The 21,865-nt window shown below is 43.6% G+C and overlaps 1 protein-coding gene across 1 annotated transcript in view; it reads left to right on the forward strand.

Moving 5' to 3' along the window:
- Window positions 1-21,865, forward strand: part of LOC139269165 (cyclic AMP-dependent transcription factor ATF-6 alpha-like) — a 686,031-nt gene that overhangs the window by 639,318 nt on the left and 24,848 nt on the right. The window contains exon 8 of the mRNA XM_070888266.1: window positions 20,898-21,083. Within this exon, the coding sequence (XP_070744367.1) occupies window positions 20,898-21,083 (186 nt within the window). The remainder of the gene's footprint in view (window positions 1-20,897; window positions 21,084-21,865) is intronic.

Here is a 21,865-nt window from a genome sequence, read left to right on the forward strand (position 1 = left end):
CCCCCCGAACCGACACCCGCTCCTGTTCCCCGACCCCACCCTCTCTCTTCCCCCCCCCTTCCCCCCTCCCCTCTCTTCCCCCCCTCCCCTCCCCTCCCTCCCTCCCCTCTTCCCTCCCCTCTCCCTCCCTCCCCCTCCCCCTCCCTCTCTCTCCCTCTCGCCCTCCCCCTCCCTCTCTCTCTCTCCCTCTCCCCTCCCTCTCTCCCTCTTCCCTTCTCTCTCTCCCTCCCTCTCTCGCTCAGCAGCACGAACAGCTGCAGAATTCTCCCTGGCTGAAGCACTTTCACACAGGTAGGAAGATGGTTTATTTAATCTTTTCTTGGCTTATAAATGTTTATTCAGGTTGGATTTATTTGTATAATATTTGTAGAAGTATAAATAAGGATTTATTGTCGAATTTAATGAGTTCCCTTCCCCCCCACCTCGTTCTGGACGCCTAATTTGTAACCTGCGCCTGATTTTTTAATGTGTAGAACAGGTTTTTTCAGTTCTACAAAAATCTTCACTGGCGCCATTCTACTTTAGTTTGGAGTACGTTTTCACTGTGGAAGCTTTCAAATCAGGCGTCAGTGGCCGGACACGCCCCCTTTTGAAGAAAAAATTCTGTTCTAAACTAGAACTGTTCTACCTGACTAGAACTGCAGAAAAAAAAATGTGGAGAATTGCGATTTCTAAAATAGTCCGTTCTCCACCAGTTGCTCCTAAAAATCAGGCGCGAATCATGTGGAAACTTGGGCCCTATAACACACAAAATTGTGCACCCTTTGTATATCCTTTTTTAAATATGGAAACCAAAACTGTACGTAGTATTCCAGGTGTGGCCTCACCAATACCCTGTAAAACTGTAGTAAGACTTCCCTGCTTTTATATTCCATCCCCTTTGCAATAAAGGCAAAGATTCCATTGGCCAAGGATATACCTGCTTTGGAGGCAGCTCAGAGAAGGTTCACTTGGTTGATTCCGGGATGAGGGGGTTGACTTAGGAGGAAAGGTTGAATAGCTTGGGCCTGTACTCATTGGAATTCAGAAGAATGAGAGGTGATCTTATCGAAATGTATAACATTATGAGGGGGCTTGACAAGGTGGATGCATAAAGGATGTTTCCACTGATGGGGGAGACTAGAACTAGAGGGCATGATCTTAGAATAAGGGGCCACCCATTTAAAAGAGAGATGAGGAGAAATTTCCTCTCTGAGGGTTGTAAATCTGTGGAATTCGCTGCCTCAGAGAGCTGTGGAAGCTGAGTCATTGAATAAATTTAAGACAAAAATAAACAGTTTTTTAAACGATAAGGGGATGAGGGGTTATGAAGAGCGGGCGGGAAAGTGAAGCTGAGTCCATGGTCAGATCAGCCATGATCTTATTGAATGGCGGAGCAGGCTCGAGGGGCCATTTAGCCTACTCCTATTCCTATTTCTTATGTTCTTATTATCACTTACTGTACCTGCATACTAACCTTTTGTGTTTGATGCACCAGGACCCCCAGGTCCTGCTGTACTGCAACACTTTGCATTTTTCTCCATTTAAATAATAACTTGCTCTTTGATTTTTTTTCTGCCGAAGTGTTCCGCTGGACAGGCCACATTGTCCGCATGCCAAACACAATACTCCCAAAGCAAGTGCTCTACTCTGAACTCCTTCATGGCAAACGAGCCAAGGGTGGTCAGAGGAAACGTTACAAGGACACCCTCAAAGCCTCCCTGATAAAGTGCGGCATCCCCACTGATACCTGGGAGTTCCTGGCCAAAGACCACCCTGAGTGGAGGATGTGCATCTGGGAGGGCGCTGAGCGCCTCGAGTCTCATCGCCGAGAGCATGCAGAAAACAAGCGCAGGCAGCGGAAGGCAGGCAGCAAACCTGTCCCACCCTCCCTTACCCTCAATGACACTCTGTCCCACCTATGGCAGGAACTGTGGCTCTCGTATTGGACTGTTCAGCCACCTAAGGACTCATTCTATGAGTGGAAGCCTATGATGGTGATTGTTAGAAAAGTGATTTTGTTGCCAGTGCACCAAATGAGTATTGCTTTGAATTTATAAACTGCAAAAGTATCTTCCAATTTGGCAGAAGCGGTCTACTGTGCACCGAATCCAGTATTTTAGTTATTTGTGGGTAGGAGTAACTTATACTGTCATTAAGAATGATTTGTGTTGTAACTGGAAGCCAAAGTACTGTTTGAAGTTGGAAGCAAACACTGCCAAACAATGTTGTTATTTCTCAATATGTCGAGCACAGACTGAGTTGGGTAGGTAAACAACAGAAAGTGGAATTGGCTAGGTAGATGGAAAATATGCAACACCGCAGTGAAGTCATTTTAACAGTGCTGAAAAAATGAAAAATTAAACTTTTGACAAAATCTTACATCTGTTGATTTCTTTCTTTTATCCCTCAATAGTAATTCGCTGGTAGTGGATGATGAAGAGCACAGTGTTTAAAAACCTATGTCTTATGTAACACTGGGATTAAGATGTACTTGATAATAGTCAGCAGGCCACTCTGATATCTGTGCACAGTTGTGAGCAATGGGAGGTGAACAAGATCACTGAGCAGCTCAGATTCGTTTGCCTGTCTTGGTCAGTTTGTATTAATTACAGGAACTGTAACATGTCAAATGTTCATTGCCAGCACATTTTCGTCAGTCATTGTTCTCAGGGTGTTTGCATAAGTTGCGTTGATTAAATTGAACTTGGATGCGCCAAATTAAACTGATAAATTGAAATTATCATCACGTGTTTTTTAAATGTACTGCACCATACAGCGTGAGAACACCAGTGACAGGTCGGGGCCATAAAAGGAGCAGAGGTTTGGCAGCCTGGGAGCAGTGTGGAGGCCTTGACCTGCGTGAGAACATCAGCGGCAGGTCGGGGCCATAAAAGGAGCAGAGGTTTGGCAGCCTGGGAGCAGTGTGGAGGCCTTGACCTGCATGAGAACATCAGCGGCAGGTCGGGGCCATAAAAGGAGCAGAGGTTTGGCAGCCTGGGAGCAGTGTGGAGGCCTTGACCTGCGTGAGAACATCAGCGGCAGGTCGGGGCCATAAAAGGAGTGGAGGTGCGGCAGCCCGGGAGCAGCATGAATGCATACTACTCCAGGGAGCAGCACGAGCTGGTGCAGGAGGGCGACGGCAGCGAAGAGTGATGTCATCAAGGTCCAGTTCGGTGATTGGAGCATGGGCAGGTACAGCAGGAGCGGTGAGAGGCTGTGAAGGGATGTGATGGGGGCCTAGGAGAAGTGTGAGTTCGGGGGCATCACGGGCCAGCCCACACTGCGATATGTGTGCGCACTAGGTCCATGCAGCAGAGCTGGTCTCCTGTCGTCTTGGATAACTCTTGCCACTGGACCAAGACCGAGCTCTGGCCACCACACGTTAAAAAAATCCACGCACAGGCATCTTCCACCATTCAACATGTAGTTCAGGACCTGGAATATTAGGTCCTTCATTGAAACACCTATGAACTCATCCTTTTTTGGCGTGGAAGCAAGTCATCCTCGTTTCAAGGGACTGCCTATGATGATGATCATACACTCAATCAGCAGTGTGTTGGAAGGAGGGAATTTGCGTTAGCAGTTGTTTAGATGGCATTTTTCTGTGGAATTGGCAAGTCAACTAGTTTAATAGCTTGAGAGTCATAGCCTTGCTGCTGCTTTTAACATGGCTTTGTTCAATGTTGGGTCCATCGATAGTTGCACATGGCACCGGTTCTAAGACGCGGTCTAAAACTATCCACATTTGATGAAAGAAAGCTAGCATTTTCAGATGCAGTATAATGTGGATAAATGTGAGGTTATCCATTTTGGGGGCAAAAACACAAAGGCAGAATATTATCTGAATGGCGGCAGATTAGGAAAAGAAGAGGTGCAACGAGACCTAGGTGTCATAGTTCATCGGTCATTGAAAGTACAGCAGGCGGTGAAGAAGGCAAATGTTATGTTGGCCTTCATAGCTAGGGGATTTGAGTATAGGAGCAGGGAGGTCTTATTGCAGTTGTACAGGGCCTTAGTGAGGCCTCACCTGGAATATTGTGTTCAATTTTGGTCTCCTAATCTGAGGAAAGACATTCTGGCTATTGAGGGAGTGCAGCGAAGGTTCACCAGACTGATTCCAGGGATGGCTGGACTGTCATATGAGGAGAGACTGGATCAACTGGGCCTTTATTCACTGGAATTTAGAAGGATGAGAGGGGATTTCATAGAAACGTATAAGATTCTGACGGGACTGGACAAGTAAGATGCGGGAAGAATATTCCCGATGTTGGGGAAGTCCAGACCCAGGGGACATAGTCTTAGGATAAGAGGTAGGCCATTTAGGACTGAGATGAGGAGAAACTTCTTCACTCCGAGAGTTGTTAACCTGTGGAATTCCCTACCGCAGAGAGTTGTTGATGCCAGTTCATTGGATATATTCAAGAGGGAGATATGGCCCTTACGGCTAAAGGGATCAAGGGGTATGGAGAGAAAGCAGGAAAGGAGTACTGAGGGAATGATCAGCCTTGATCTTATTGAATGGTGGTGCAGGCTCGAAGGGCCGAATGGCCTACTTCTGCACCTATTTTCTATGTTTCTAATGTTATTGCAGGCGAGTGCTGCAATGGAGTCAAAAGTTCTCAAAGCTTATTCAATAACCCTGGCTGCTGCTTCTTTTAGCCTTCCATGTTCAATATCGTCTGTGCTTAATTTCTGTCCGTCTCCAAAGGTAACGGCAGAAAACATCAATAGCTATATCCAGCTAATGTTATAAACTGCGTTATTCAGCCTTGCATTTCTGTTTTCTTCAGTTTGTGGTCCCAGCAGCATGCAAACCATTGTATTTTACAGAACCTCATTTCTCAAAAGCTGTTAGTTATTTATTCAGAAGATAATGAACATGGTGTTATAACTACTACATGGGAAAATGTACTTCTCTCCTCGCGTTCTTCACCAAGTCCACGATAATTAGAATTTTTCCATCTATTTTATCCAGATGCATGTCCATTTTGAAGACTGATCATGAACCTGCTCAGTGCTTTTATTTTATGAGAACAAGTTGGATTTAAACGCAATGATTTGTATGTGGCTTGTGCATTTCATGTACCACATATCCCACAGCAATTCACGAAGGAGAAATTGACAACAAGCAGTTATAGTAAAGCTAGGTAAAGGCACTGAAGGCATGATCAAAGAAATAGGCTTTGAGGCCTCTGAAAATAGGAAGAGAAGGGTCAAGGCTGTTGGTTTATCGAGAGAATTGAAGGATAGGGCTGAGACAGCTGAAACCTCCATTAACCGTGGCGGAGAAGACGAAGTGGGGGTGCACAGGAGGCCAGAAACAGAAAACTGAAGGGCATCGGCTGTGGTGTTGGGTTGGAGATGGTTGTTGAGATAGGTGGATTGAAACCACGGAGTGACTTGTACATTAGAGTGAGGACTTTGAATTGAATATATGTGGTACAAGAGAGCCGTTTGAGGTTGGCCAGGACGCGGCTGATGGGCAATGGGACAGATTACAGGCAATGGAGTTTGGACCAGATGGAATTGAAGAAGTTTGAGGCGTTATAGAGGAGGCATTGGAGAAATTGAGCCTGGAGTTGACAAAAACATGGACAAGAGTTTCAGCAGTGGGTTGGATGAAGTATGGACCGAGGTGGACATAAGTGATCTTGGTGATGGATTTGTGGTTTGAAGCTCAGCTTGAAGCTGAACAGGATATTGAACTTATGCACAGTTGACTGAGCCAATAATCAGGGGGCAAGGGGTTTGGTGGCGGGGGGCAGAAGGTGATGAGCTTGAACTTGTTAGTCGGCTTCAATCAGTATTGGTTTGGTCTTACCAGTGTAAAGTTGATGAAAATACTGGCATATCCAACACATTGTGTTAAACAATTAATCTGATGCTGATAGGTAGAGGTGAATGCCTTGAGGCTACCTCGTGGACATTAACTCCATGCCTACAGATAATGTCACCAAGGGGCAACAAGTTAAGGAGGAAAAGGACGGAATAATGCAGGGGTTTAGAGCAGAAACCATCGCCATGTCACTGGTGACTTTAATCACGGCAGTTTCCAGATTGAAAGGATTTGAACAGGGAGTGATGGAAGAGGAGATCATGGAGCTGGGTGACAATGTTGTATTGAAGAACCTTTAGAGAGGCGAGCGAGGTTAAAGATGGGAGGGTCATAGGAGAGCGCAACGGGGTCAGGAGTGGATTTTATAATGGGGGTGGGGGGGACATGGGGTCGGTGGGGGAGCGTGGGGTCGGTGGGGGGGAGGCACAAGGGGTCGGGGGGGGGGCGCGGGGGAGAGGCGATGACCTGAAGATCCAAGTCCCAGAATCATCAATATTCGCTGAACCATTTCCGAAGCGTCAATATCTTTTGGAATATAGTGTTTCAACATTGCATCCTATAGTTCAATCTTCTGTATTTTGTCCATACCATAGAAAAATTACTTATGAGTTGTCATTTTGTTTGCCCAGCCACTTAAGTGCTCTTTAAATGCCATCAATCTCATACTCAGCAGTCCACCACCTAGTTTGGTGCCTTTGTCAAATTTCATATTACAAAATGTACGCTCTCCTGCATCGTTGATGATTGGTGTGAGCAGGAGCCACCAGAATTCTTCTCCGCATCCATTATGAGTAGTGTGAACAGGACAAAGTGGGGCATCTTCACATTATACATTAACAACGTGAATCCTGTTTAGGCATTTTAAAATGCCAATAGTCAGTGGCCACCACACACAGCGTTTCCCAGTTACTGACACTTTCTGTTCCTTATCAGTAATCGAGTCACTGATGCCCATGTCCTTTTCCACCTCCAAATTTGTGTTGGATTTCCACACAATGAGTTTCTCCATTGTTCTTCCCAAAGCTCCGAGTCGCCACGTCTGAAACGTGCATTATGTCCTTTCAAAACATTGCAAGTTAGTCTTGGTGGACCAGGTTTAAGGGCTCTATTTCTTGGATGCCCTGAATATTCTCTCCACGTGTGGAAGATTTAAAAATAACCACCTGTTGTCACACATCTGTAAAAGAGATATCCTGCATACTTCTGAAGATTATTGTTGCATTATATAGCTACACATGTGTAGATCTTTGATTTATGCTTGTCATAACATCCAATAAGAGTAATTTTCTCCCGCTTAAAAAAAAAAAGTTCTTCTTCACTTCCCCCATGCCCCAGCCTATTTCCGATGTACCAAAAAATATTCCCATCACCATCTGCTTATACTGTTTCTCAGCTGTCTACAGGGAGCTATGGAAAAGCAGTGTGTATTGACTTACTCTTCTGGTTTAGAACCCTTTCTTGTGAGGATTGACCGGTCCTCTGTCTGGCATTATGGCTTAAATCATATCTTCGGTGTGTGGGAATTAACAGTATGCACAGGAATGGACTGCTGGCTGAGCACAAGGCACTGACACCAACTGCATCACTTGGCTGGATGCTTTAAAGTTTTGAGTAATTTTAAAAATCTTGGTTGGATCAATAAATATAAATGTAGTATACTGACGGGAGCTGAGGGTCAGTGTATACTGACGGGAGCTGAAGGTCAGTGTATACTGACGGGAGCTGAGGCTCGGTGTATACTGACGGGAGCTGAGGGTCGGTGTATAGTGACTGGAGCTGAGAGTCGGTGTATACTGACTGGAGCTGAGGGTCGGTGTATACTGACTGGAGCTGAGGGTCGATGTATACTGACTGGAGCTGAGGGTAGGTGTATACTGACTGGAGCTCCGTGACAGGCTTGTTGTGTGCTATTTGAGTCGAGAGGCATTGATCATTTTCTCTTCTGTCCTTATTATCTTGCTATCAGACAGCACAGTGTTGCATCTGTGAAGTCCCTGCAAGGTTACAGTCCTTTTCTGTTCAACTCCTAATTGTTTAGTTGTATTAGGATGAGCATAGAATAACAATTTCATACTTCATATTATTGGAACAATGGAAGTCTAGTTGGAAAATTAATAGCATTTGTTAATTTTAAATCTTAAGATTGATGGGTGTTTTGTCAACCAAACATTTTAGGGTATATGAAGTTAGATCGCAGATCAGCCATGATCTCAATGAATGGCGGAACAGGCTCGAGGGGCTAAATGGCCAATCCTGTTCCTCTGTTCCTTTCTCACTGAAGAGATTTTTACAATGCAGGTAGGGAACCTATGTATAAATACTGTTGTAGCAAAGGTTCTCGTACATGAAGCACAAAAATTGAGCATGCAGACACAGGAAGTAAATTAGGAAGGCAAATGGAATGTTTGCCTGCATTGCAAGGGGGATGGAGTATAGAAAAAGGGAAGTCTTGCTACAACTACAAGGCATTGGTGAGACCACACCGAGAGTACTGCGTATAGTTTTGGTCTCCTTATTTTAGGAGGGATATACTTGCATTGGAGGCAGTTCAGAGAGGTTCACTTGGTTGATTCGTTGTATGAAGGCGTTGTCTTATGAGGAAAGGTTGAGCAGGTTGGGCCTATACTCATTGGAGTTTAGAAGAAGGTGATCTTATTAAGGGAGCTTGACCGGGTAGATGCTGAGAGGATGTTTCCCCACGTGGAGGAATCTAGAACTAGGGGGCATAGTTTCAGAATAAGGGGTCTGCCATTTAAGACGAAGATGAGAACGAATTTCTTTCAAGAGGGTTGTGAATCTTTGCAATTCTCTATCCCAGAGAGCTGTGGAGGCTGAGACATTGAATATACTCAAGGCTGAGATAGACAGATTCTTGAACTATGAGGTGAGTCGAGGGTTATGGGGAATGGGCAGGAAAGTGGAGTTGAGGCCAAGATCAGATCAGCCATGATCTTATTGAATGGTGGAGCAGGCTCGAGAGGCCGAATGCCCTACTCCTGCTCCTATTTCTGATGTTCTTACGTTTATGTTCTTTGCCTGAAACATTAACCTCTTATTTCTGCCTTTAGATGCTGACTGACTTGATGTGTATCACTACTATTTTCTGGTTTAATCCCCTAATTAGTGTTTGGCGCTGAGAACAAGATAGCTGTTATTTAGAAAGTGCTGATTGATTGATCACTGAATTCAATTGCTCCCAACGTCGTGGAAATGAATATTGCCACTTTGCAGTAGCTGAACCTGGGATTCAGAGTCCTTTTCAGAGAACTGCTGTTGGTGCATCTTAAGCTGGGCCTGGGAGAGCAAGAGTCAAGTTGTTTGATCAAGAATGTTGCAGTAACTTCACAACATTGGTGTACATAGCACCTTTCACGACCACTAGTTGTGACTTAATAGGTTGCACTCTCGCCTCTAAGTCAGAAGGTTGGGTTCAAGTTCCACTCCAGAGACTTGAGCACAAAAATCAAGACTGACACTCCAGTGCAGTGCTGAGGGTGCTGCACTGTCAGAGCTGTCGTCTTTCGATGAAACATTAACCCAAGGTTCCGTCAGCTCTCTCCGGTGGATGTAAAATATACCATGGACTATTTTGAAGAAGAGAAAGGGAAATTTTCCCTGGTGTTCTGGCCAATATTTATCCTTCAACCAACATCACTAAAACAGATTATCTGGTCATCATCACATTGCTGTTTACGGGAGCTTACCCTGTGTAAATTGGCTGCCGCGTTTCCTACATTACAACAGTGACTACACTTCAAAGAGTATATCGCTGGCGGTAAAGCACTTTGGGATGGCTGGTGGTTGTGAAAGGCACTATATAAATGAAAGTCTTTTTCCTTTCATTCCATAAGAAAAATGCATGAAGATCAGAGGTGGGACTTGCGATCACATGGGTGGAGAGCTTTTCACTTGTACAAGTTATAGTTTATCAGTGACTCTGTTTGCAGAGGAGCCTCAGGATCAGTAGGGTTTTCTGACTAAATTATGGTTAAAACGGAGTAAATTAAAGGTACATTCTGTCAGGGTGTATGAAAAAACGATGATAGAGTGGATTAGCAGACTCCTTTTACCTGTGGGAATCTGGGTTCAGCTCCAGCCCCAGGCAGCTTCTTTCATTTTCTTCTTGCCTAATGAGCGACGGAATTCTCAAGACGCAGATGGTTCTGAAAATTAGCTTCCCTCGTGCCGGTGATGAAATATGTGTCGACACATTTCTACTCTGTAATTAATGTTGAAATTATCCAGACAATTACTGCGAGCATATGCACAGTAACCCCTCTATAATCAGGATACTTAATTAAATACTGTACAATGTCACTGTTGTGTAAGATTCTAAAATAGCTTCAAGTGAAATTATGGGTATCGTTGCCGAGCAGCTGTGGTACTAGACTCACAACCCAAGGTCGTGAGTTCAAATCCTACTGTGTCAAGTTCCCTGAGTCCCTTGCCAAAGACCACCCTAAGTGGAGGAGGTGCATCCGGGAGGGCGCTGAGCACCTCGAGTCTCATCATCGAGAGCATGCAGAAATCAAGCGCAGGCAGCGGATAGAGCGTGCGGCAAACCAGTCCCACCCTCCCTTTCCCTCAACGACTATCTGCCCCACCTGTGACAGGGACTGTGGTTCTCGTATTGGACTGTTCAGCCACCTAAGCACTCATTTTTAGAGTGGAAGCAAGTCTTCCTCGATTCCGAGGGACTGCCTATGATGAGTGTCACATTATGAAATTGAATGAAATTAATCTGCTAATTTGTGGGCTGGCACGAGAAAGAAAGGCTATGCAAGTTGCTAGATTGTTGTAAAAACCCAACCGGTTCACTAATATCTTTCAGTGATGGGAACCTGCCACACCCCTGCCTGACCTGCTGTGGCCTACAAGTAACTCTTGGCCGACATTGCATGGTTGCCCTCAGGGATGAGCAATAAATATTGCTTGGTCAGAGGCGCCCACATCCCAAGAACAAATAATTGGGGGGAAAAAAATGGACTCCTGTAAAAAGAAAATTTTAGAAGGACTAGAGAAATCCCAGAAGTATTGAAATACAGTCAATCTATAATACTGGGTAATTGCATATCATAGGAATCATTTTCAGCTCGGCTTCTCGCCAAGGCTGATGTTATAATGTAAATTCAGCCTGAATCCGGTAGCAGGGCCCAGCCTGACTCTAGCAGCGCGGACATTCTCGGGGAGGCAGTCTCACTTCGTTTCAGAGTCGGGTTGAAAACTGACACCTGATTTAAAATCTAAATGTTGGTGCAAACTGGTTTTGGCCTCACACTTCCGAAACCCGTGACCTCCACCACCCAGAAGGACGAGAGCAGCGGGCACATGGGAACACCACCACCTGCAAGTTCCCCTCCAAGTCACACACCATCCTAATTTGGAAATATATCACTGTTCCTTCATCATTGCTGAGTCAAAACCTGGAACTCCTTCCCGAACAGCACTGTGGGAGTACCTTCACCACACGGACTGCAGCGGTTCAAGAAGCCGTCTCACCACCACCTTCTCAAGGACATTTAGGGATGGACAATAAATGCTGGCCTTGCCAGTGACGCTCACATCCTGTGAATACATTTTTTTTTAAACTTCTGGCATGCGAGTGCACCCCCTTAAGTCCCAAAGGTGATTACTTAATGGAATAATAATATTTGTTATATTCCATTTATGCAGTGAGAAATGTTTTGGTGAAACATCTGTTGCATTAGTAGATTCAGTGACCAAATAATACTGCATGCAGGTGTATTATTCCCATTGGGATGTACAGTGAATTAACTCAGTGGTTTGTTTGTCTTTATAACAGGTGTGAAACCACTTTTCAGACTGAAACCCCTTTTAGACCCTGCCAACTTCTGTTGTACCAGACACCACCTTTTAGTTGCATATTTCTGGCCTTTCTGCACTTTTAAGACGCATGCTCTACATTACACCCTTTTAACAAGGCTGGGTTCTGTTTTTGCCATGATTTGTGATAACCCTGGGACTAATGAACTGCAGAGTCGTTGCAGTCATCATTAGTTTAACAGTAGTGTAACAAAAATTACTCCAGTTGCTTAAGAATGAGGATGAATTAATGTGAAGGTGAAAGTAAAAGAAGTGACATCTGGTTCAAACATGTGTAGGATTAATAAGGCACAGTGGAGAGTGCAGGCAGCTAATGTTTCTCTCCAATGAGCCAAGTACCTTGTGGAGAACCTAATCTTTACATTTTCAACTCTTTATGCATTGTCACGTATAAAATGTTTCACTTTACAGTGCAAACTGTACTGGTATTTGCAAGACTACATAGGCTGGATTTATAAGTTCGAGCAGATCTAATTTATGCGGTGCCCTTAATGAGATTTAGAAACATAGAAACATAGAAAATAGGTGCAGGAGTAGGCCATTCAGCCCTTCGAGCCTGCACCGCCATTCAATGAGTTCATGGCTGAACATGCAACTTCAGTACCCCATTCCTGCTTTCTCGCCATACCCCTTGATCCCCCTAGTAGTAAGGACTACATCTAACTCCTTTTTGAATATATTTAGTGAATTGGCCTCAACAACTTTCTGTGGTAGAGAATTCCACAGGTTCACCACACTCTGGGTGAAGAAGTTTCTCCTCATCTCGGTCCTAAATGGCTTACCCCTTATCCTTAGACTGTGACCCCTGGTTCTGGACATCCCCAACATTGGGAACATTCTTCCTGCATCTAACCTGTCTAAACCCGTCAGAATTTTAAACGTTTCTATGAGATCCCCTCTCATTCTTCTGAACTCCAGTGAATACAAGACCAGTTGATCCAGTCTTTCTTGATATGTCAGCCCCGCCATCCCGGGAATCAGTCTGATGAACCTTCGCTGCACTCCCTCAATAGCAAGAACGTCCTTCCTCAAGTTAGGAGACCAAAACTGTACACAATACTCCAGGTGTGGCCTCACCAAGGCCCTGTACAACTGTAACAACACCTCCCTGCCCCTGTACTCAAATCCCCTCGCTATGAAGGTGAACATGCCATTTGCTTTCTTAACCGCCTGCTGTACCTGCATGCCAACCTTCAATGACTGATGCACCATGACACCCAGGTATCGTTGCACCTCCCCTTTTCCTAATCTGTCACCATTCAGATAATAGTCTGTCTCTCTGTTTTTACCACCAAAGTGGATAACCTCACATTTATCCACATTATACTTCACCTGCCATGCATTTGCCCACTCACCTAACCTATCCAAGTCACTCTTCAGCCTCATATCATCCTCCTCGCAGCTCACACTGCCACCCAACTTAGTATCATCCGCAAATTTGGAGATACTACATTTAATCCCCTCGTCTAAATCATTAATCTACAATGTAAACAGCTGGGGCCCCAGCACAGAACCTTGCGGTACCCCACTAGTCACTGCCTGCCATTCTGAAAAGTACCCATTTACTCCTACTCTTTGCTTCCTGTCTGACAACCAGTTCTCAATCCATGTCAGCACACTACCCCCAATCCCATGTGCTTTAACTTTGCACATTAATCTCTTGTGTGGGACCTTGCCGAAAGCCTTCTGAAAGTCCAAATACACCACATCAACTGGTTCTCCCTTGTCCACTCTACTGGAAACATCCTCAAAAAATTCCAGAAGATTTGTCAAACATGATTTCCCTTTCACAAATCCATGCTGATTTGGACCTATCATGTCACCTCTTTCCAAATGCGCTGCTATGACATCCTTAATAATTGATTCCATCATTTTACCCACTACTGAGGTCAGGCTGACCGGTCTATAATTCCCTGTTTTCTCTCTCCCTCCTTTTTTAAAAAGTGGGGTTACATTGGCTACCCTCCACTCCATATGAACTGATCCAGAGTCTATGGAATGTTGGAAAATAACTGTCAATGCATCCGCTATTTCCAAGGCCACCTCCTTAAGTACTCTGCGCTGCAGTCCATCAGGCCCTGGGGATTTATCGGCCTTCAATCCCATCAATTTCCCCAACACAATTTCCCGACTATTAAGGATTTCCCTCAGTTCCTCCTCCTTACTAGACCCTCTGACCTCTTTTATATCCGGAAGGTTGTTTGTGTCCTCCTTAGTGAATACCGAACCAAAGTACTAGTTCAATTGGTCTGCCATTTCTTTGATCCCCATTATGACTTCCCCTGATTCTGACTGCAGGGGACCTACGTTTGTCTTTACCAACCTTTTTCTCTTTACATATCTGTAGAAACTTTTGCTGTCCGTCTTAATGTTCCCTGCAAGCTTCCCCTCGTACTCTATTTTCCCTGCCCTAATCAAACCCTTTGTCCTCCTCTGCTGAGTTCCAAATTTCTCCCAGTCCCCAGGTTCACTGCTATTTCTGGCCAATTTGTATGCCACTTCTTGGCTTTAATACTATCCCTGATTTCCTTGATAGCCATGGTTGAGCCACCTTCCCTTTTTTATTTTTACGCCAGACAGGGATGTACAATTGTTGTCGTTCATCCATGCGGTCTCTAAATGTCTGCCATTGCCCATCCACAGTCAACCCCTTAAGTATCATTCGCCAATCTATCCTAGCCAATTCACGCCTCATACCTTCAAAGTTAGCTGCCTTTAAGTTCTGGACCATGGTCTCTGAATTAACTGTTTCATTCTCCATCCTAATGTGTGACCATATTATGGTCACTCTTTCCCCAAGGGACCTCGCACAACGAGATTGCTAATTAATCCTCTCTCATTACACAACACCCAGTCTAAGATGGCCTCCCCCCTAGTTGGTTCCTCGACATATTGGTCTAGAAAACCATCCCTTATGCACTCCAGGAAATCCTCCTCCACCGTATTGCTTCCAGTTTGGTTAGCCCAATCTGTATGCATATTAAAGTCACCCATGATAACTGCTGCACCTTTATTGCATGCACCCCTAATTTCCTGTTTGATGCCCTCCCCAACATCACTACTACTGTTTGGAGGTCTGTACACAACTCCCACTAACGTTTTTTGCCCTTTGGTGTTCTGCAGCTCTACCCATATAGATTCCACATCATCCAAGCTAATGTCCTTCCTAACTATTGCATTAATCTCCTCTTTAACCAGCAATGCTACCCCACCTCCTTTTCCTTTTATTCTATCCTTCCTGAATGTTGAATACCCATGGATGTTGAGTTCCCAGCCCTGATCATCCTGGAGCCACGTCTCTGTAATCCCAATCACATCATTTCTCCTCAGTTCCCACAGAGATACTAGTGCCTCTTGGCCTTTGAAGGATTTATGTTTGGTTTCAGTTTTCATAATCTAAGTTTTATTTGAGTTTGTCACGGTGTTTATGATTAATAAGTGCAAAGTAGTTTCAAGTTAAATAAGTTGAAAAATAAATATTAAACAATGCATATTGGGACGACGGAATATGGATGTGTTCGAGAGCTTCGCTCACTGAGCTAATGATCTCTTCACATCACTGTAGGAACTACCAAGACACTATATCAGCTGCTGCCTTTTAGAGGGGTTGGGATGGTTGTAAGGAGTGTTATTCTTCGACAGCAATGACGTATGTCCTTGTGCCCAGGTTTAGAAATTACTTTAGGACAGGCGTAGGTCACCCAGTGTCTTAGGTAGGGCTGGCATGTTGAATGGAGAGATTCAGCTGTGGTAAAATAAGATCATAGTGTTGCCTTCACAAAAGAAAATGCTGGCCTGTACCACAGTTTAAAATTGGTTATATTAGACGAGTGGAATTATTTTACGGTAACAAGAGTTTAGATTTTTATAATGCCGTGGATTAAATTGAGTCCTTACAGGTGAATTAGGAATTCATGACTGTTAGGCCTTCAGACAAATGCGTTTTTGCCTTCAGACAAATGCGTTTAGGTTTAATTTGACCGTTTCATGGATCTCTTGGAAGCTGAGAAAAATTACAAGGGAGTCGGGGGGGCGGGGGATGTACTTCCATGGGAGCCATTTAATGTTTAGTTCTTCCTTGGGTCCCTTTGAATGTTATGGAAGGAATTGGCTCGATGCCAGTGAAGCAATATGAGGAGGCCATCTCAATTTCTGCTTCACTGCAACAGTTTTACAAAGCACACCTAAGATATGGCTCAGTAGAGAGTCGGATAATGGGCAGTAGCATTTACTAGAAGCGAGAACTTCCAGCTGGAATATTATTCAACTTGCTGTATTTGGAACTCTTGAATGCCTTATGCGAGGATAGAAGGGTCCAAACAAGCAACTGTAAGGAAAATATATTTACATACTGCACAACAGCAATATTAAAATAAGTCAAGATTAAGCCCATTAGCATTGCAAGGTCATAAAAAACTAAGAGAAGAGGCTATTATCGTTGAGAGTCTTGACGAGGACTGAGCTGAGGCGATCCTTCATAAGTTTACTTGGAGCCAATATTGGCAGGAGTGGTTCAAATCAGGACAATAAATCATAGGATCTGCACAAGCTACGTTCTTGGGTATTATTTTCAGAGCTCCCAAGGATCAGCCAAACCAGAGTGAATCAGTATTTGGAACATGAGCCTACAGGAGGGTAATTTTTTTTTAATGATAAAGGTGCAAACAGCTAAAACACTTGCATTGTACCCCCCTTGTTATTGAATGAAACTGAGAGTAGCAGATTCAGAGACTTCGCATCAGCAACTCAGGCCCCAAAGCAGGCCTACAGTTCAGCTGAGGCAGTACCAATGTTTCATTTTAACATGAAAGTGTCATGATTCTGCAGTCCCAAATCTCCTGCAAGTTTTCATGAATTTAAAATTATTTCTGCACAATTGGGGGTGGGGAATGTACAGACATAACCTTTTTATTCCGAGTGTGCATCATCTCGATGAGCCTAACAGTGTTATCTCGCGCTTGGCCTTGTTGTGGTTATTCAGTGATTAATGTCTTACTCAGGACATGGAGTTATGTGTCAAGTTTTTGTATACTTAGATAAAGATATTGCTCCAATAAGTAAAAAATAGTATGACTGTGACCATGTCCTTCGGCTATTCTGGCCGCACATTGTCACTAGTTCCTTTTTTTAATTGTGTTGTGGGTAGGGGTAGTGAGAAGAGGAGTATTCCATTTGAATAGGACAGGAACTCTAAGTCAGTAAGCCACCCATTGCTTTCCTCTTTAGCCTGTAATTATCAACATGGTTACGCTAATTTCATCAAAAAGGACCAGGTTTCACTCACCATTTTCCTGGCTTCTGATTTCGATACCACTTGCTGCTTTTCACTCTCCAAAAGATGGCGCTAGGCATTTAAAATCCCAGTCCCAATTTTAAAGAAATGGTCTTCGCTCATACCTGTATGTGAAGTGCAGGTGACCCTTCTCACTCAGCGCTGATCCCACCTCAAAGCAGATGCAGCCTCTACAGATAATTTTTGCTCTTAGTGCAGCAGTCGTGACTGGTGAGGCTGCCCAAGCAGACAACTGGAGTGTTGCCACTCGTATTAATGTGTTGGCCGCCAGTGCTCTCAGCGAATCAGGAAATACGACTTCATTTATGAAATAAAATAGAAGCAGCAACAACTTGCATTTACATAGCGCCATTAACACAGATAAATTTGACAATGAGCCACATAAAGAGATATTAGAACAGGTGAACAAATGCTGGGTCTAAGAGGTCTGTTTTAAGGAGTGACTTAAAGGAAGAGAGAGAGGTAGCGAGGCAAAGAGATTTAGGGAGTAAATTCCAGAGCTAAGGGCCGAGGCAGCCAAAGGCACGGCCGCCAATGGTTGTGTGATGAAAATTGGAAGAGCGGAGAGATTTAATGTGTCATGCTGTGTACTTCAGTTCAAGAGCAAATCTGTTTTTATTTTGTATACTTCGATTATAAAACTAAAACCAGTGCAGAATTCTAGTTAACTTTTAATGTTTTTTGCTTGGATCAATCTTCTATTCTAAAAACATTTATCTTGAGGGATCCTTTCGAGTTAGAGATTCTGAATGTATTTCCTCATTGGAATCTCTTAATAATTTAAAATTACGTTTAACTGAGCTAGATTTTCCAACCATTTACTATGCTATCTATGTCACCATGAAGAACAAATAAACAATGCTTTAAAACTTATTTAAATTTTATCTGAAGTTGTACGATAAATAAACATTTAGTGGGCAAGCGAAGTATCACTTTTATCCTTTCAATGAAGTCCTTCATTCATGAATTAATGGCTTTCTTCACTCCTGGCTAGAAGAAGCGTGTTCCGCAGTCAACCGTTGATTAGTTTCTATCTAATAAACATAGAAACATAGAAATTAGGTGCAGGAGCAGGCCATTTGGCTCTTCGAGCCTGCACCGACATTCAATAAGATCATGGCTGATCATTCAACCTCAGTACCCCTTTCCTGCTTTCTCTCCATACCCCTTGATCCCTTTGGCAGTAAGGGCCATATCTAACTCCCTTTTGAATATATCTAATGAATTGGCCTCAACAACTTTCTGTGGTAGACAATTCCACAGGTTAAGCACTCTCTGAGTGAAGAAGGTTCTTCTCATCTCGGTCCTAAATGGCTTACCCCTTAGTCTTAGATTATGACCCCTGGTTCTGGAACTCCCCAGCAACGGGAACATTCTTCCTGCCTCTAACTTGTCCAATCCCATCAGAATTTTATATGTTTCTCTGAGATCCCCTCTCATTCTTCTAAACTCCAGTGGATACAAGCCCAGTTGATCCAGTCTCTCCTCATATGTCAGTCCTGCCATCCCAGGAATCAATCTGGTGAACCTTCGCTGTACTCCCTCAATAACAAGAACGTCCTTCCTCAGATTAGGGGACCAAAACTGAACACAATATTCCAGATGTGGCCTCACCAAGGCTCTGTACAACTGCAGTAAGACCTCCCTACTCCTATACTCAAAGCCTCGCGCTATGAAGGCCAACATGCCATTTGCCGCCTTCACCGCCTGCTGTACCTGCATGCCAAACTTCAATGACTGATGTACCATGACACTCAGGTCTCGTTGCACCTCCCCTTTTCCTAATCTGTCACCATTCAGATAATAATCTGTCTTCCTGTTTTTGCCACCAAAGTGGATAACCTCACATTTATCCACATTATACTGCATCTGCCATGTATTTGCCCACTCACCTAATCTGTCCAAGTCACCCTGCAGTCTCTTAGCATCCTCCTCACAACTCACATCGCCACCCAGCTTAGTGTCATCTGCAAACTTGGAGATATTACATTCAATTCCTTCATCTAAATCATTGATGTATATTGTAAATAGCTGGGGTCCCAGCACTGAACCCTGCGGCACGCCACTGGTCACTGCCTACCATTCTGAAAAGGACCCGTTTATTCCGACTCTCTGCTTCCTGTCTGCCAATCAGCTCTCTATCCACGTCAATACATTACCCCCAATACCATATGCTTTAATTTTGCACACTAATCTCTTGTCAAAAGCCTTTTGAAAGTCCAAATACACCACATCCACAGGTTCTCCCTTGTTCACTCTACTAGTTACATCCTCAAAAAATTCTCGAAGATTTGTCAAGCATAAATCCTTTCATAAATCCATGCTGATTTGGACCGATCATGTCAACGCTTTCCAAATGCGCTGCTATTTCATCTTTAATAATTGATTCCCCACCACCGCTGTCAGGCTAACCGCTCTACATTCCCCGTTTTCCCTCCCTCCTTTTTAAAAAAGTGGTGTTACATTAGCTACCCTCCATTCCATAGAAACTGATCCAGAGTCAATAGAATGTTGGAAAATGATCAACAATGCATCCACTATTTCTAGGTCCACTTCCTTAAGTAGTCTGGTATGCAGACTATCAGGCCCTGGGGATTTATTGGCCTTCAATCCCATCAATTTCCCTAACACAATTTCCTGACTAATAAGGATTTCCTTCAGTTCCTTCTTTTCGCTAGACCCTCGAACCCCTAGTATTTCTGGAAGGTTATTTGTGTCTTCCTCAGTGAAGACAGATCCAAAGTATTTGTTCAATTGGTCTGCCATTTCTTTGTTCCCCATTATAAATTCACCTGATTCTGACTGCAAAGGGCCTACGTTGGTCTTCACTAGTCTTTTTCTCTTTATGTATCTGTAGAAGCTTTTGCAGTTAGTTTTTATGTTCCCTGCAAGCTTCCTCTCATACTTTATTTTCCCCCTCCTAATTAGATCCTTTGTCCTCCTCTGCTGAATTCTAAATTTCTCCCAGTCCTCACGTTTGCTGCTAATACAATACGGATCGTTTTTAAACTTGTAAGGGATGGAGTGCTTCAGATTAAAGAGTAATCTTCTCTCCTCTTAAATACTTCTTTGAAAGGTAGAGGGAAGAATTTATTCTTCAAAATGCCCAATAGAGTAATTTGACTGTAATAAATGTTGGAAACTCTTGCATAGAATTACACAGGGTTTACAGCACAAAAACTGGCCATTTGGCCCAAGTGGTCTGTGCTCCACGTGGGCCTCCTCCCACTCTACTTCATCTCACCCTATCAGTGTAATGTATGTACCTGTGATTATGCTCACAGGTTTGTTGAGTTGGGAATGGCTTAGCCAGTCACATGATGTTCACAAGACTCAGTAAAACCCCAGCCAGTTGGGTTCGGGTATCCACGATGAGGCAGGTGGTTGTGAGTCTGGTGGATGAACTGATAATGTGTAGTGTGATTGTTAAACCTTTGCTAATAAACCAACTAATTCTCTACAGCAATGTGTTGCTATGAATTCTTAAGCAAAGAACCCATGAAGCAAGTGCATTACAATCAGGATGTCCTTCAAGTGCATTTTCAAGCACTGACAAAATTGCTTCAACATACATGTAAAAGCTGATGATGGATAACTGATTCCCCCAGCTCAAATTTCACTTTTTTCTGATCCTCAAGTGGCCCTTGGACGACTTTGTCCAAATCAGTGTTGAAACTGAAAGCAAAACAGTGTAACAAACGGATCTATGAAATGTAATTGCATTCCACAAAACTGCTGTGCATGTAATTTGTAAAATGGCCAGAATTAAGTAACATAAAACTTGTCTGAAATTGATGGTCAAGTTTGGAAAATAAGATTTGATCCACTTGCAAGTAGCATACGGAGTTGTATGGTGTCAGTCATCGTACCCCATTTTGTGTTAAGTCTTCCTCGATTCCGAGGGACTGCCTATGATGATGATTTTGTGTTGCTGTCCAATAGGTGAATGCACTAAGACGACAGGAAAGAATGATTAAGAACCGTGAATCGGCATGCCTGTCCCGGAGGAAGAAGAAGGAGTATCTACTGAACCTGGAGTACAGGCTGAGGTCTGCACTGGTTGAAAATGCAAAGCTTAAGAACGAAAATGGCTCTCTTCAAAAACAGCTCCAGGAACTGATATCTGAGGTGAGTTACTTTCCAAGCTTACTGTACTGCAGAACAGGTTTGAGCCTGAATATTGAGGAAATGCTGTAGGCTGAAAAGCTATCTGTAGGTCGCAGAGCAAAGCAACAGAGATCAAGTGCATTTAGCAACTTAACTTCAAAAAGTGCTATGGAATCTTTTAACAGAAATAGGCAAAGTTTCTCCAAAAACATTTTTATGTTGTCACTTGTCTCAAAGCACTTCACTGCAATTATTTACTTTGAAGCATGGTGCCTGTTATATGCATGAATGTGGCAACTATTTTGCAATCAGTAGGATTCCATTAACATCTGAGATGAATGGACACTTGAGCTATTTTTGGACAAGACAGCAATGTTTGCCAGAATACTCGAGCAATCTCCTGCTCTTTTTTTGAGTAGTGCCATAGACCCGCCAACATCCATGGGTGAAGGCAGACAGGGCCTCAGCTGACTACTTCATGTAAAGGACAGACAATTTGACAATGCAGCTGTGTCAGCTGAGATTATGTGCTAAAGTTGTGGAGTTGACAGAGAAAAAAAACTTCTGTCCCATTCGTTTGAGCTGGATTCAGTTTCAAGAATATCAGAATACTCATTGGGTGTCATCCAAAGGTTTATGTGGCTACTTTTCTCGCTCAATAAAAATGCGGGTCTCATATTAATGACTAGTGGAATGTTGCATTTTCTGATGACAGGAATTGAAATAGCTACATAGCTAGTTGTAAACTTAGATTAAAATTTTGCAGATGATTTTCTGGAGGAGTTCCACTGCTGCCTTTGGGA

This window comes from Pristiophorus japonicus, chromosome 8 (genome assembly GCF_044704955.1).
Source record: "Pristiophorus japonicus isolate sPriJap1 chromosome 8, sPriJap1.hap1, whole genome shotgun sequence".
Taxonomy (NCBI): Eukaryota; Metazoa; Chordata; class Chondrichthyes; family Pristiophoridae; genus Pristiophorus; species Pristiophorus japonicus.